The sequence below is a fragment of the Coloeus monedula genome (assembly GCF_965178545.1).
Source record: "Coloeus monedula genome assembly, chromosome: 26".
In the NCBI taxonomy this organism is placed as follows: domain Eukaryota; kingdom Metazoa; phylum Chordata; class Aves; order Passeriformes; family Corvidae; genus Coloeus; species Coloeus monedula.
This window is the reverse complement of record NC_138806.1, coordinates 351,491-366,062: the sequence shown is the minus strand read 5'-3', so window position 1 is coordinate 366,062 and position 14,572 is coordinate 351,491. Positions and strand designations below refer to the sequence as shown.

Here is a 14,572-nt window from a genome sequence, read left to right as displayed (position 1 = left end):
TAAAGCACCAGCTCTGTGGGGAAAGTGCTGAAGTGGCTTCCCTCTGAAATGTTCAAGCAGTTTCGTGGGAAATGGTTTTTCCTGCCCATCTTTCAGGTACACACCTGCATTGTGCTCCCTGGAAGTCATCCCCCTTCCTGTTTCCTAGAATAAGTGATCCTAATTGTGTCTTTCCAGTACCTGAAGGGAGCCTGCAAGAAAGCTGGAAAGAGACTGTTTACAAGGGCCTGGAGTGACAGGACAAGGGGGAATGGCTTCAACCTGACACAGAAGCAGGGTTAAATTAAATTTTAGGAAGAAATTTTTTACTGGAAGCCTTTTGCTGTTGGTAACTCTTGCTCCCTAATGCCATGGGTTAGCTAATTCTGCAGAGTGACAGCTGAGCCTCCTCCATAGGACTTCCAAGATAAAGCTGTGTTCTTAACTCCTCAACAAGTCACTGGGACAAACCAAGCTGAATTTGAAGCCTGGAAATTAGGCGGCTAAGCATCATGGAATTCTTCTAGAACTTGCTGATTTTTGTATTCAGCTATCTTGGATCTCTTAAGGATTTATGAGATTGTTCTATTTTGGCAAGCAGTACTATTAATCAAGATGAGTTATTTTGTAGCATTGCCAGGGTTGGAGCTGCACTCTGGTTCTGTGATTTGCAAGATCTGTTCTGTGCAGTTCCTCCTTCACTTGCTTTTTCTGAAGCTGTCTGAGGAACGTGCATGGGCTTGATTGAAGCTGGATGCTGTGTGGTATGTCTGGATTCAGTATCTGGAGAAATTAGACTTAAGTCACTTGTATGACTAATGCTCAGACTTTGCTGTTTTCAGACATGCGTGTAGAGAGTACAGAATTCACAAAGAACTGGATCACCCTCGAATAGTTAAACTATATGACTACTTCTCACTGGATACTGACTCGTAAGTTGTGTTGCTCTGTCCTTTCCCATGGTTTGACCTATTCACTAAAGGCAAAGTATTTAAAACTTTCCAGGAGAGTCCAGAAAGTGTCCACACCAATGTTAGACTTTACTGCAGAGATAACCAAGGTGTACTTCCAGCATACGCTGGTTTTCTAGAGACTCCAGCTCACAAACCAGTGTGGCGTATTCTGTCAGATGTGGTGCTTTACTGGTAAATCCTGCTCTTGGTCCTGGGCAAATGCCACAGCTGATACAGCTTTCAGCCTCTGGGTCTTTAATGGGGGATCTCTGACCTTTGTACTGTTGAGCATTGAGGCCTGTGCTCCTGGTAACTTACTTCTAGAAAGGGATTAAGAGGCTGAGGGACTCTTAATTTAAATATTGGCCAAATAGGTGAGTTACAGACAAGCAGTAACAAAGTGTTCTGGTTTCTATCAGGTGCCTTAATTGCAATAACTCATGTTTTTCTTTCAGGTTTTGTACAGTGTTAGAATACTGTGAGGGGAATGATCTGGACTTCTACCTGAAACAGCACAAGCTAATGTCAGAGAAAGAGGCACGATCCATTATCATGCAGATTGTGAATGCTTTAAAATACTTAAATGAAATCAAACCTCCCATCATACACTATGACCTTAAACCAGGTATGCTGTGCTGACATGCTTAAGGATGCTAAGGAAATGTAATGGGTTACAAGTAATATGAGGAAGTTTCCTTTGGTCAGAGAGCAAAAAGAAGACAGGGTTGCCTGGGAAAGCTAACTTGCAACAAGAAAAAAACAAAATGCACAGAACATTTGGAAAATGTGGAAAGGGTGTTGTCTCCTGGAATTGCAACATAAAACAAAGAGGTGTAACATTGTTAAGAATGAGCCCTTGAACCCTGAAGTGGCTGTGTTCGTTTTCTTAATGTCTTGCTTGTATTCTGCTGTTGCAAGTTTCTGTTATTGCTTCATAAAGGTTCCTACCATTACTGGTGTGCTTCATGTTCCCATTCTTCTGGCTTATTCTTTCTGTAATCATCTGGCTGAAAATTTGATGGCAGAAGCTAATTTTGAAATGTTCTTTTTTTCATATTGTGTGACAGCTCCCAAAGCTGAGGACACACAGTCAGACTGCTCAGGTCTGCCTTTGAGTTAATTCAGTTACATCTGCTGTGAAGAAGATCCTCCCCAAATGGTGGTGTATATTTTCCTTCTACCATTGGGGCAGAGCCACAAGGGGGAAAATGGAAATGCTCTGTTTTGGGATGATGCATATTGGCTACATAGCTTTTTTTCTAGTCCAGTAAATTCATCCGTCTCTTTGGGCAGTTATCCCTGGCTTGTCTCCCTGTACTGGTGGCACCTCATCATCATTGTGTAACTGGTTTGTGATGTGGTTTGCTGTATCAGCACGAGGAATGTGTACAGGAGATGGTGCTGTTGCACTGGTTGTAGTGACCCCGTTTCCTCCCTGGCTGTTCCCAAGTTGTCTGAGCTCTGCCTGCAGCTGCCTAGAGCTGTGATTCATCCACTGCCATCACACACGGTTCTGCTACTTTATTGTAGGCTTGGAGAAAAACAGTGATGATCTGACTTCTTGATGGGTTTACAAAAGTCTCTTGCCTAAGCAGTAATTGTCCTTTTTGGGCTTAGAAAGTCACTGGGGAGCACTGCCAGGAAGGAGAGTTTCTGGAATGTTGAGAGGACAGGGCAAGTCGGAACTTCTGGGCAGAATGAGTCATAACTGTGTATGTGTACTTCTCTCTTTAATCCTCCTTTTTGACCTGCCCGTCCAACAGGACCTTTGGGAGGGGTCAAAACAGGCTGGGCTTGAAGCTCATTTGGCTAACAGGGCTCAGGATCTGGAGGCTCCAAGCAATATGAGGTCACTGGGTCATTCAAGATGAGCAGATCAGCTCTAGCACTTGGCGGTCTCCAGTTGTCTCTGAAGTTCAGGGTTTTGAGAGTTAAAACATCTGGTGCACCTCACTGTAGGTCCCTTGTCCTTGTGCAGTGCAGGGCTCAATGCAATTTTATTCTTGCTAAATGTGTATCCTAAGGGCGTTTTCCTTCCTTTGTCTAGGTAACATTCTTCTAGTCAATGGTACTGCATGTGGAGAGATAAAAATCACAGATTTTGGACTTTCCAAAATCATGGACGATGACAGCTACAACTCAGTTGATGGCATGGAGCTGACGTCGCAGGGGGCTGGTACTTACTGGTAAGCGATGCCTGGGACACTTGCAAGTTAAGATCAAGAACAGTTTATAAACAGCTTTGGATGTGTGTCAGCTCTGTGTGTGCTGCCATTGTCTGTGACAGCTTGACACACTGGAGGTTTGAGACCCTGGAAACTGCTCTTGTTGTCACACAGCTCCTTTTGAGGCTGGCAGCATTTCACTGTTCAGTAGGTCAGTGTTTGAAAACCCACTCATATTCAAAGGGTTGGTGAAAAGCTGCATATGCTGCTGAGATAGCGAGCTCCAGAGTGGGGCTTGGCTGCTCCTTCACAGTCCAGAGTGGCTCTGTCTCACATCTTAAACAAGAACAAGGGGAATACTGTACCTGTTTGGAAATTCAGGTGCTGCATCAGGGAGATGAAAAGAGTATTCCTCTGAAATGAGGAGGTGAAAATCCATAGTTAGCTCTCAAAAAAGATGTAAATCTCACAGTGTTGTCTATAGCCAGAGCTTCACTTGAGTGTCGTGTTTTCAGCAATTCTTTTATCTTCTGTGCCAAGTGTCACTGTATCACCCTTGGCTGAGAGCAGACCCTTGGTGAGTGCCACCGAGTGTGACTCAGATGTCACCCAAGCTGCAGACTGTCACCATGGGCAACAGAACATTTGTTGGGGCATTCTGTGTTGTACAGCTTTGTTCTGTTCCTAAAAATGAAACTAGCTGTACCCTGAGTGAAGCTGAGTGTCTTTAACTGGGACATGGCGTATGGGGTTGTATTTCTAAAAATATGTATTTTGGCTGTGTGCTTTCATTGTGGAATTGTTGGCCAAGCCCTTTCAACAGCAAATAGCAGTTCTGAAGGTAAAAGAGAATGGGCTTGTTTTACGTACTCTGGTGAAAAGAAACTGACTGTGCTGAACTAGCTCAAAACACGAGTCTCTGGAGAGTCCTTGGGATCACTGTTCCCAGAAGGAGTAGCCAGCCATTGGTGATCTTGGCCCAGAGATGCACGGGAGTGAAATGGGACCCTTGAGTCCCAGGCCAGTATTTCATCATAGAATCTTCTGTTCTAAAGGAAATGATGGAAAATACTTGAAACTGCTGTTCATAACTTCTTAACGCTTCCTTCTAATCAGGTATTTGCCACCAGAATGTTTTGTGGTTGGGAAAGAACCTCCAAAGATTTCAAATAAAGTTGATGTCTGGTCGGTGGGAGTCATCTTCTATCAGTGTCTCTATGGCAGAAAGGTAAGAAGGTGCTTAATTCCTTTTCGTAGTGGCGTTTTCCAAACCTTTTTGGAGGCAGCCCAGGCTTCTGCTTCCTTCTCCACAGACTTAGAATGTGCTCCCTTGTCTCCTTGCCATCAGTTTCAGGGCAGAGCCCATGCTAATGGAAGTGGGGAGCACAGACTAGGCTGTGTTGTGCTTTACCTTTGGCATTTCCTTCAGAAAAGACATTCTGTAGAACATCTCTTTCCACTGGGCATGTTCCCACTGAGGCCCTTTTGGGCAGGACAGGTGTGTCATTCATGGTCTGAGGTTTTTTGGTCTGGTCTTGGCTGTGATACTTTCAATGCCCTGAGTCTTTGTTGCCCTTGATGGCTGCAAGTGTTCAGGGGGAAAAAAGTAGGTACAAAGACCCACTTAAGAAGCTTTTAGGGTGGCTTTTGAAAGGGAAAAGTGTGCATCAGGAAAAGGTGATTTGTCACGAGAAAAGGTAGATTTTTTTAATGACAACAGGAGAGAGGGTGGAGAAGAGAAAGGATTCCATGGGCTCTCGTTTTCAGTAGACCCTGGTACCCAAGTGTTGTGGAAGCTGGGGCTGACACACATGTGCTGCTCAGTGCTGTCAGTCAGGCACATGGAACCAGCCCAGCAGAGATGAGTGGGTGAATCTCTGCCGGCTCAGATGGGTGACAAATGCTGTAACAGACCCATGAGGTCTGGGAGCAGCTGGAGATCCTTGCTGGCCAAGCCAGACATGTTCCAGCTTGATCCCTTTTGTTCAGTTGAGTGTGGGAGCAATGCGTCCTGGTCCTCTGGTATCCACAGCACCTTCCCAGCAGTTGTGGGCTGCTTGCCTGGAAAAATGCTGATGTCAGGTGATGATAAACAGCAGAGCTACGGGTTCTTTATGCCTGTCACCAACCTTTAACAACTTTTTTCTTTCTTTTGGTAGCCCTTCGGTCACAACCAGTCACAACAGGATATTTTGCAGGAGAACACAATCCTGAAAGCTACTGAGGTGCAGTTCCCTCCAAAGCCAGTAGTCACACCGGAAGCAAAGGTAAATCTGCTTGAGGGTCAGTGAGCACAGGCAGTTCCAGCCTCCTGATTTCCATAAAACCAGCAGGAATCCTGTGTTTAATGCTCACCTATCACACAGTGATCAGTGGCTTTGCATGTCCCATCCTTGGAGGTGTTCAAGGCCAGGCTGGATGGAGCTCTGAGCAGCCTGATCTGGGAAAGGCGTCCCCTGCTCATGGCAGGAAGGTTGGAATGACATGAGCTTTAAGGTCTTTCCAACCCAAACCATTCTGTGATTCCATGATTACTGCAGCTGTCTGGCTGAGCACTGAACACCAGGTGCCTCTGCCTGTGCTTCTCCTGGTGCAAGATGAGCTTTGGTGCTGTGTCTAGGAAGGAATTTCAGCACTGGGGTTGTTGTCATGTTGGCCCCACTCCCAAAGAGTCAAAAGCTTCCTGTTTCTGTCATAAGAAACTAATGCTTACTTTGGCTTTGGGGTACTGCAGGCATTCATCAGGCGGTGTCTGGCCTATCGAAAGGAGGACCGGATAGATGTCCAGCAGCTGGCCTGTGACCCCTACTTGCTGCCTCACATCCGCAAATCTGTATCCACAAGCAGCCCAGCTGGAGCTGCAATTGCATCAACCTCTGGATCATCCAATAACAGCTCTTCAAACTGAGACAGAGTAATAGGCCAAAAACTGCTTGAGAAACCGGCAAAAAGACTTTCAGAAACACCTTTGGAACAGAGGAATCCACAAGGGTCTCAAGAAACCTGTACCAGGTGCTTTTTTCTCTTGCTTTTTTCCATCCATAGAGCATGACAACATCAACTCTCATCAAGAAAACCTTCGGCATCTAGCCCAAGCCATGTGGATAGGAGATGGCTTGAGGTTTATCCAGTCAGTGACCACAAAAGGGTGGCTGCTCTGAGCAAGGAGGGGAAACTGAAGAAAAAATACAGAAAGACATGGTTCCATGTACTGTGAACTTCTGAACATGCAGCCTTGGGGAATCCAGGACGCCGTGTGTGCTTCATATGAAGAATGTGGACTTTGGAAAAAAGACTGGGCTAGTCCAGTGTTGATATTTAAACATTGTTCTTTTTCTTTTAATAAAGTTTAGGTAACATCTCCTGAAAAGCTCGAAGCACCAAGGTTCAGCTGGGGATGGTATATGACTCTTTGCCCTTTGGAGGGGAAAAAAGTTGATCCTGCCTGTTCATGGCACTAGAGTTAGTGTTTTACCCCTAATTAATTTCAATTTTTTAAAAATAACAACTTTTTGGAAGAAAACAGTTTTCTGGTCTCAGTGAAACCCGTATTAGCAGGTTTGTGGCAGTGTCCATTCTGCAGCTGGTGCAGCTTTCTGCTCCTTTGGGGTGGCCTCTTAGGAATGATTCACCTTCTCAGGAGGGCAGTGAAGCCCTGGGAGAACAGGCCTGCATCACTCTGTGGTCAGAGTGGGTCACAGCTCAGGCTGCCATAAGGTCTTAGCTGTTGATCATCACTCTCACAACAGTTGCACCTTTTTAATGCGTTGAAGTGCTGTTGTTTTTGCAGACCCAGCCCAACATGCTCACACCGAGCTCTCCACACTTGTGAGCCTGATCGTGGCTGGCAGGCAGAGAGCAGGCAGGGATCGGAGCACAGCTCAGGTGTCACAGGTGTCATCTGTGCCCAGACAGCTCTCTACTAACCCTGGTTCACGTTAGAGCTTTCTGAAGCTGCAGGCTTGTCTGCTCTTCTCTGTTTGGGTGACTTGGCAGCAAAACTTCCTCTCTCCCTTAACAATTTTCAAACTTGCTGACTCATGAAACTTGCTGCCATCACTGCATCCGATTTCAGATGGGAAGGAATGAGATAGTGTTCTTGAGAGGAGCAAACACCCGAATTATTGTCTCCCTCCTATAATCTGCCTGGTGGGGTCTTGTACCTTCAGCGGGATCTGCCTGCTGTGAAATGGGAGCCTCCCACTCCTTTTTATTCCCACACTGAAGGAAAACTGAAAAGAAAAAATGCAGCACTTGAACATGTGGCAGCCAGGTTGGACTGCTCCTAACATGTGGCAGGGGTTCTTACCCAGAATATTTAAAATGCAGTGTTTAGGAGCAGGGTTTGTCCCAGGAGGGAGATGAGTGCTGTACTACTGCAACTCAGGGTGGTGGTTAAAAACCAAAACACCCTGTGCACACTTCCCAACCCAACCCCTGGACCACTGTGGGCTGGGGGATCCTTTGTGGGATAACTCCAGGATTGTACCCACAGCTGTGGCAGCCTGTGGGCTGTTTGGGTGGCTTTGTTACCCCAGTGGCATCTCCTGGCAAGTGCTGTTCTCCATCATGCACTCAGAACTGCCACTTGTCCGCCTTATTGTACGCCATCATCTGCAAACACTGTGCTTAAACCTGATCAGGAACTTGTTAATTGAGAAATGGAGCAGTCTGTTGGAATTAAGCAACAGGCCAGGGAAGTGGACAACTCTGCTGCTTTGATTTTTCTTACTATTTTTGTAGTGACTCTTGGGCTTTTATTTGGATTTACTCCCTTGCAGCTGCATTTAAGGTGATGTCTAAACCTGCAGTGTTTTAGACAAAGAGTAGAAATACTGCATCTTTAAATCCTCAGCCATCCTCTCTTAGCCCTTTCCATGCCTCCTGCTCTAAGCCAGAAGTTAATTGTCCAGCAAGCAGCTTCAACATGTTTATTCAGCCTCTGTCAGGAGAAATCAGGGTTGGTGCTTCATCTGCTTTGCCGAAACTGGTGATTTGGTATCTGTCCACATCGGGGAGAATTCTAAAAGGGTTTTTTCTATCCTGCTCCCATTGTTTCTTGGCCATCCAGTGTGTGTATCTCTGTGGGTGTGATTAGTTTTGTGTCAGAAGCATTTATTCCTGCTGTGCGACACCCATCCAGGGCCAGGGGACAGTGATGGCCTTTCGGGGCTGAAAGGGAAGAACCCTGGTAGAATTCTGGCTGCAACACTTCCCTTGTTAAGATGGGTTTCACTTCCAGTAACAGACCCTATTGCCACACTGTTCATTTACTTAAAGTGTATGAAGAATTTGTAACTTAAACCAGGCCAGACTGTTTTGGCTCTACCCAACAGATGAGACATGGATATTAAAATAAGTTTTAAGAAACTGATTTGCTTGGCTTTTACTGTTTTTCTGCTCTTGGCATTGGCACGAGCTCTCTTGCAGTGGCTGCACAGAGATGGCACAGGACAGGATCAGGAAGGATGGAGGGAAGGGGGCATTCCATAGCTCAGAGCAGTGAGATCTCTGCATCAGACGGGGAATTGCTGAAAACTACCAAGTCACTTAATTACTGGTGTTGATCTTGTCCTGGAACATAAATTAGAAAGCTGAGGTGGGTTTGTCCGTCATTTCCTGTAGAGTAGCAGCTGCCTTTAGAATCCCTGTATATTGAGGACATAAAAAACCCCACCTTTTCTGTTGATGCAAATCTGTGGGTCACAACCCCCCATCCGCTCCCCAGCCCATGGACACCCGAGTCTCTCCTCTCAGTCACCCACAATAACCAACCACACTGAGCAGTGACGAAAGGCAGCTCCTTTAATTTCTTGGGGCTAGGCCTTGGCAGCTTTACAAAAATACACAACAGAAAATGAAAAAGGACCTTGGTGGCTGAAGATGTTGAGTCTGTATCCGGACTGATCACTGGGGAGTGCCGGGGCCCGTGGTGCATCAAGCTCCTCTACAGGCACGGCGGGGCTGCTGTGCCGGGCATCCCCCAGGAGCCAGGGCCGTACCTGCCCCCAGCGCTGCTTCCTCAGGTGAACAGTCACCAGGCCCCAGGTTACTCTGCAAACCTGACCCGACCTTCGCTGTGCCCAAAGTCAAACTCAGTGAGTGCAAGTGAAACCAAACACTGAGCGAGCTCAGCTCCCTCCCTGCTGCTGCAGTCGATCATTTTTCAGCCCCCTGGTCTGGTTCAGATGATGTGACACAGATTTGGGCCAGGAGAGGCAGCAGTGGTGCTTCAGTAGCATCAGCAGAATCACCACTGTCCTGCATCACCCATGCAGGGGCATGTGCGGGACACACTGACACCTGCAGGATCAAGATTCACCAAGGGGCTGCCTTGCTGGATGCTTTGCCTCCTACATTTGCAGTTGGGAGTTATGCTATAAATGAACTTCCCTCTGCTAAATGGGCCAGTCCCAGTTTATTTTGTGACCTGGCAAACCCTCAGTGTGAGCTTTGCAACCGCTGCCAGTGTCTGCCTGGGGTCTGCTGCTGGAGGATGTTGCTTTCTGGGTGCTACACATGCTTGGCTCAAGCAACTTCAGCCTAAACCTTCCCACTCCCAGCATGGTGGAGAAGAGGAGACTGGAGTGTGCAGGAGCAGAATTGGGCACAGCCCTGACTCCCAGCCAGCCCGGACCTACCTTTGCTACCAAATGCTGATGCATCTTTGCACTGAGACTGATTTTCCACGGCTGCACATGGCTCTGCCTGTGGTCTCTGCTTCTCCCTGGCCCCAGCGCTGCCCTTGGGGGCAGCTGGGTGCCCCCCCGGCCATCACCCTGGGTGGGGGCAAAAGGCCAAACAAACATAGAGCAGCTCAGCCTCCCGTCACTACATTCACACCCAGGAATAGGCTCTTGGCCACAAGGACACTATTGTCTGTTCTGGGAGCGGGCCTGAGACACGCTCCCATTCCATGCTTTAGCTGCGTGGGGGTGTGAAGGCTAGGAGAAGCTGCTGGCATGTGCTCCTCCACCAGCTCTGTGTGCTCTTCCCTGCTCCTCTGTGCTCCCAGCCTGCATCTCCTCCTGGGATGGGTTACTGCAGTCTTTCTTCTTCTCCTTCCATCCTTCAGCTGCAGACTGTGTTTCACTCACTCTGTTGCTATTCATTTCCAAACACATCAGTGAAGGGGAGGCTCAAGTGCTTCGAGCTGATTCAGGAAAGCCTGAAAACAGAGGTTATCCACCATCTGCCCACCAGTGTGGGATGACCTCCACCAGCCCCCAGGCAGCCCTGGCCAGGAGCTGCTTTCCCATCCTCTGTTGCTTGGGCTGCAGGGATGGTGCAGAGCAGTGCCATGGTCCAAATGGAGGTAAAACACAGGGATGGAGATAAAAACACAGGAAATAAGTTAAAAATGCAGGGATGCTGTGGGCAGCAGCAGAATGAAGACAGGGAGATTCAGCCTCATGTTCAGGCCAGATCTCCCATCCCCACCTGTGCTGCCCTGGGGAGCACCAGCAGCAGAGTTATAAGGTGATTGGCTCTGCTTTGCATTCAGAGGAAGAAAAAATCCAGAGCTCTGCTCAGCCCTGTCCTCTCCCGACCGAAGGCGCCAGCTGCGTGGGAGCCACGAGCACGCGCTGCTGTGTCGGCAACTGCCTTGCTCCTGGCTCAGCTCCGCATTGGGATCAGGACTCCCAACCTGCTTTGTTCAGCATTGGCTCATCCCAGCTCCTGCTAATCCTGAAAATCCACGAACTCACACCCAAACCCAGGAGAGTGGCTGGGATTGATGCCAAAACCCCTCCAGGCTAAAGGAACTGGTGAGGGATGGAGGTGGAAGGGCACATGCCCATGCCAATGAGGTAAGGCAGTGGCAGAGGTGGAAATGAAGCACCTGGGGCCAACTGGACCGTGCTGCTCTTGCTGGAAAGGGCCAGGGAACAGGGTGAGATCTCTGCTCTGTGGTCCCATACCCGCTTCTGGCAGGAGGAAGATGCCGTTCAGGATGTGCTGTCCTCCACTACTCTCCAGCTGCTTTCCCTCCCCACTCTGCAGCCCAGTTCTGCCAATTTGCTCTTGACTCATGCAGAAGAAGTGTTTTTCTAAAAGGCAAATTTCTTGTAAATGCCTGGAATTTCTCTCTGCCCCTTTCCAGGAGCCCTCCAGGGGAAGCCAGGCAGGAAGGAGAGGCAACAGGCTCAGAGGGCAGCACTTCTCCCTGGGCAGCCCCCAGCCTTGTCCCGCCCCCGCTGCGGAAGGCCAGGATCTCGGCACTGGCCCTCACAGGGCTGGAGCGCCCTGAAATTCCTCATGGCAGCTCCAAGTGAGCACATCTGGTTTTAATATATTTGCAGCTTGAACTTGCCTGACTTTTCAGGACTGCAGGAGAGAGAGCAGCAAAGAGCTCTGAAAGCTGCCGTGTGGGGCACCCACAAAGGGACCCCCTTTGCAGTGCTAGGAGACAGCAAAGTTGGGAAGGAGGTCAGGGGGAATGGGGCTGACCAAGCACATTAAGGGACCCTGGCAAAGCTCCATCTGCTCCTTGCAAGACGGTTGCAAGGTTGGGTTGGAGGCAGGGAAAAGGCCCTTCATTTTGGCCAGGATCCCTCTACCCACAGCTGAGCCTCGAGCAGAGCCCGGGCTGATCCTAAACATCATGTTTCAGCTCCTGGGGGAGGAGCACAGGAAGCAAACAGGAGGTGCCTCCCTGTCACTCCCTGCTCGGTGGAGCCTCAGCCACGAGCACGGAGACCCATCCCACAGTGTTGAACCCTCAGGAGCATCAGCATGGGCCTCCGATGACAACCAACATCCCAGGGGCTGTGGAGGAGCTGAGCCCCCGCATGGTGTCCCCAGGCGTGTCTCCAAAGGGAAGGGTGCAAATGCAAAGCTTGGGGATGAGTCCCTTGCTGTACCCCCATGGGGTTCTCTACCAAACCCCCCATCCCAGCGAGGAGATACCCATCACCCTTGCTGCCTGCAATGCAAACCCTGGAGCTTAGAGAGGGAGCTGGTCTGGCTGTTCCTGCCTGTCTCAAACAGAGAGAGTGACGTGGCCATTCCCTGCTGCTGCTGCTGCTGCTGCTGCCAGCGCAAGGGAGAAGGAGCCAGCAGACGCCAAGACGGCCTCTTCCCCAAGCAGTGACCTCAGTGCACAGCGCCTGCCAGGTGGGTGTTGATCTTGGCCCAGCCAGTCCTATTTGGGGCCAGGATGAGGCCGAGGCAGCGCTGAGCTCCTGGCAGAGCCTGGCAGGTGCTGCTGGTCCCCAGCAAAGCAAAGTCCCTGACACCAGGGTCCCCCAACAGCTGCTGCCCACAGGTAGGGCTTTGCTCTCCTGGAGCCCTCAGTCCCGCAGAGAGCCGTGGGCTGGGCGGAGCACCCTTGGAAGAGCACAACAGAGCAGGACATGCTGCCTCCCTGGCCATACAATAAATAGACCCTTAGAACCTGCCAGTCCTCGGAGGTGGCTGGTGGGGTGGTCAGACCCTTCCTCCAGAAAATCTGAAGGCTATAGATGCTGTTCTCATGGTCCACAGATCCCTGAATCCTTTCCTCTAATGCCTCTAGCACAAGCAAACACCAAACGTGCCCCATGACAGCCCCAAACTCAGTAAGTCATGGGGTGCCTCACTGCAAATGAGTGCCCCAGGTCCAAATCTGGGGTTTCTCCCCCACCCCTGTGGTTGGGTCCCACTGCACATTGGCAACACATTTTGCAACTTGCTGAGCATCCTGACTGACCTGTTTTCTCCCAAGTGCTGCTGACCAGGTCAGACCTCCAGCCAAAGGCGGGCAAGTGGCTTGGATCTGTCTCCAGAAATGTTTTCCAAACGCTCCTGCAGGATGACTTTCACTGGAGCCGATGCTGTTTCACCCCATCCCACTGCAGCCCCTCCACTGTGACCACTCCCTACATGGGATGTTGCTTTGGCCAAAAAAACAGAATTTCTTTTTCCAGTTAAATGATAGATACAGGTGCTCTGACTGTGGGAATCGGCTACTGACACTGAATATCCCAAGTTCTGGGTAATCCTGGGATGAGCCCATTGCTCCGAATCAGTCTCCCCAGGCAAGGAGCTCTCCTGATATTGTGGCCAGTGGCGCAGTTGACTGCCCCTTGCACGCAGCATTGTCCCCTTGTCCTCATCTGGCAGCAACTCATTAGGGCCAGAGGGGTCAGACAGAACTGGAAACGTCCCAAGGGAAAACACATTTCCTCCCGATCCACTCTGTCGAGTAGCGACTCAACTGGTACTAAACCAGATCAGGAGGAGAGCATGCAAAGAGCTGTTGGCCCGTGTTGAAGAAATTAATTAAGAAGTGCTAATTATCTGCTAATCACACACCGCTTAGGGGCCTTCAAGACACAGGAGGCACAAGGCCAGGAAGTGGCGATGCTCCATGGGATCCAAAGCCTTTCGACTCTGCTGTGTCCCTTCCTTTGAATGGGTTCAATTTCCTTGAAAGGGATGTCAAGTTTGTCTGGGATGGGTGGAGGGTCCCACTCATGGGACTTCACAGCCCCTTCATGTCCAGCTACTGGTGTCTCAGTGGGTGGCATCCCCCTGGAATGGTCTCCAAGTTTTTGGGATAGGAGCGAGGATCTGGATGATTCCTTCCTCTCCTCTGGGCTGTCATGCTTGTTTCCTGTGACAGCCATGGAAGCCAGTGAGGTCTTTCTCTCAGTGTTGCTGCAATTAAAAAATAATCCCTGCCTTAGAAAACCAACAGCCCAGATGCTGATGTGCTTAATTAGCCCCCCCAGAGGGTTTGCATCCCCAAAGCCCATCGTGGCACCGGCCTGCAGGTCCTTCCTGCCCCGCTGGGAAACAACGGATTCCTTTATTTTCCAAAGAACAGCAAAATTGTGGCTGGCTCACACCTGTTCCTCACCCCCTCAGGGGTTTGTGCCAGCTCAGGGCCAGATCCTGCTCCCTGCTCAAGGAAGCTCTGCCATCAGCTTGGTCTCATCAGAAGTATCATCTCCCCTGAATTTGTATGGCAGAGTCTGCGTGTCAAGGACTGACTGACCCTCTCTGCACTGCTCAAATCCCAGGAGAGCTCAAGGGGGTGAGGCTTCCACACCCCCAGGGATGCTCCCACAAGAATGGGCACCATGAGCATGGCCCAAATGCACCAAATTGATGTAGAAAGCCAGGAATATGCCAACTTCCAGTGTATTCCATGTCTGCTGCCTTCTTTGGGTGGCTTTTGGGGCCATGGGCAGCCCTGCTGGAGTGGAGGTGTGAAAAAAAAGTTTAAAAGTTCTTTAAAAGTTTTAGAAAGCCTTTTATATTCACCTCCTGGATGTGGGATATACCTACATCAGATAGTAGATGTTCTTTGTCCCATGCCCTCAGCAGAGCACCAGAAGCTGGAGAGCTGCGCAGCACCCCATGGCAGGAGGGACTGGGCTTGTGATGGAAGGTGCGTGAGCTGTGTCCAACTTCAGCATCCACAGCTGGGCTGGGAGCTGCCCAGCTCTGTGCCACAGGGATGGGTGGAGGAGGATCCAGCTGGCCTGG

General features: G+C 49.7%; 1 protein-coding gene across 11 annotated transcripts in view; it reads left to right on the top strand.

Moving 5' to 3' along the window:
- TLK2 (tousled like kinase 2) overlaps window positions 1-8,471 on the top strand; it is a 56,521-nt gene extending 48,050 nt beyond the window's left edge. For all 11 annotated transcript variants that reach the window (XM_082297493.1, XM_082297496.1, XM_082297492.1 and 8 more), the window contains 6 exons: window positions 822-911; window positions 1,388-1,557; window positions 2,980-3,118; window positions 4,214-4,325; window positions 5,257-5,364; window positions 5,832-8,471. In XM_082297493.1, coding sequence (XP_082153619.1) covers window positions 822-911; window positions 1,388-1,557; window positions 2,980-3,118; window positions 4,214-4,325; window positions 5,257-5,364; window positions 5,832-6,005 — 793 coding nt within the window. In that variant the 3' untranslated portion in view covers window positions 6,006-8,471. The remainder of the gene's footprint in view (window positions 1-821; window positions 912-1,387; window positions 1,558-2,979; window positions 3,119-4,213; window positions 4,326-5,256; window positions 5,365-5,831) is intronic.
- The last annotated feature ends 6,101 nt before the right edge of the window (window positions 8,472-14,572 follow it).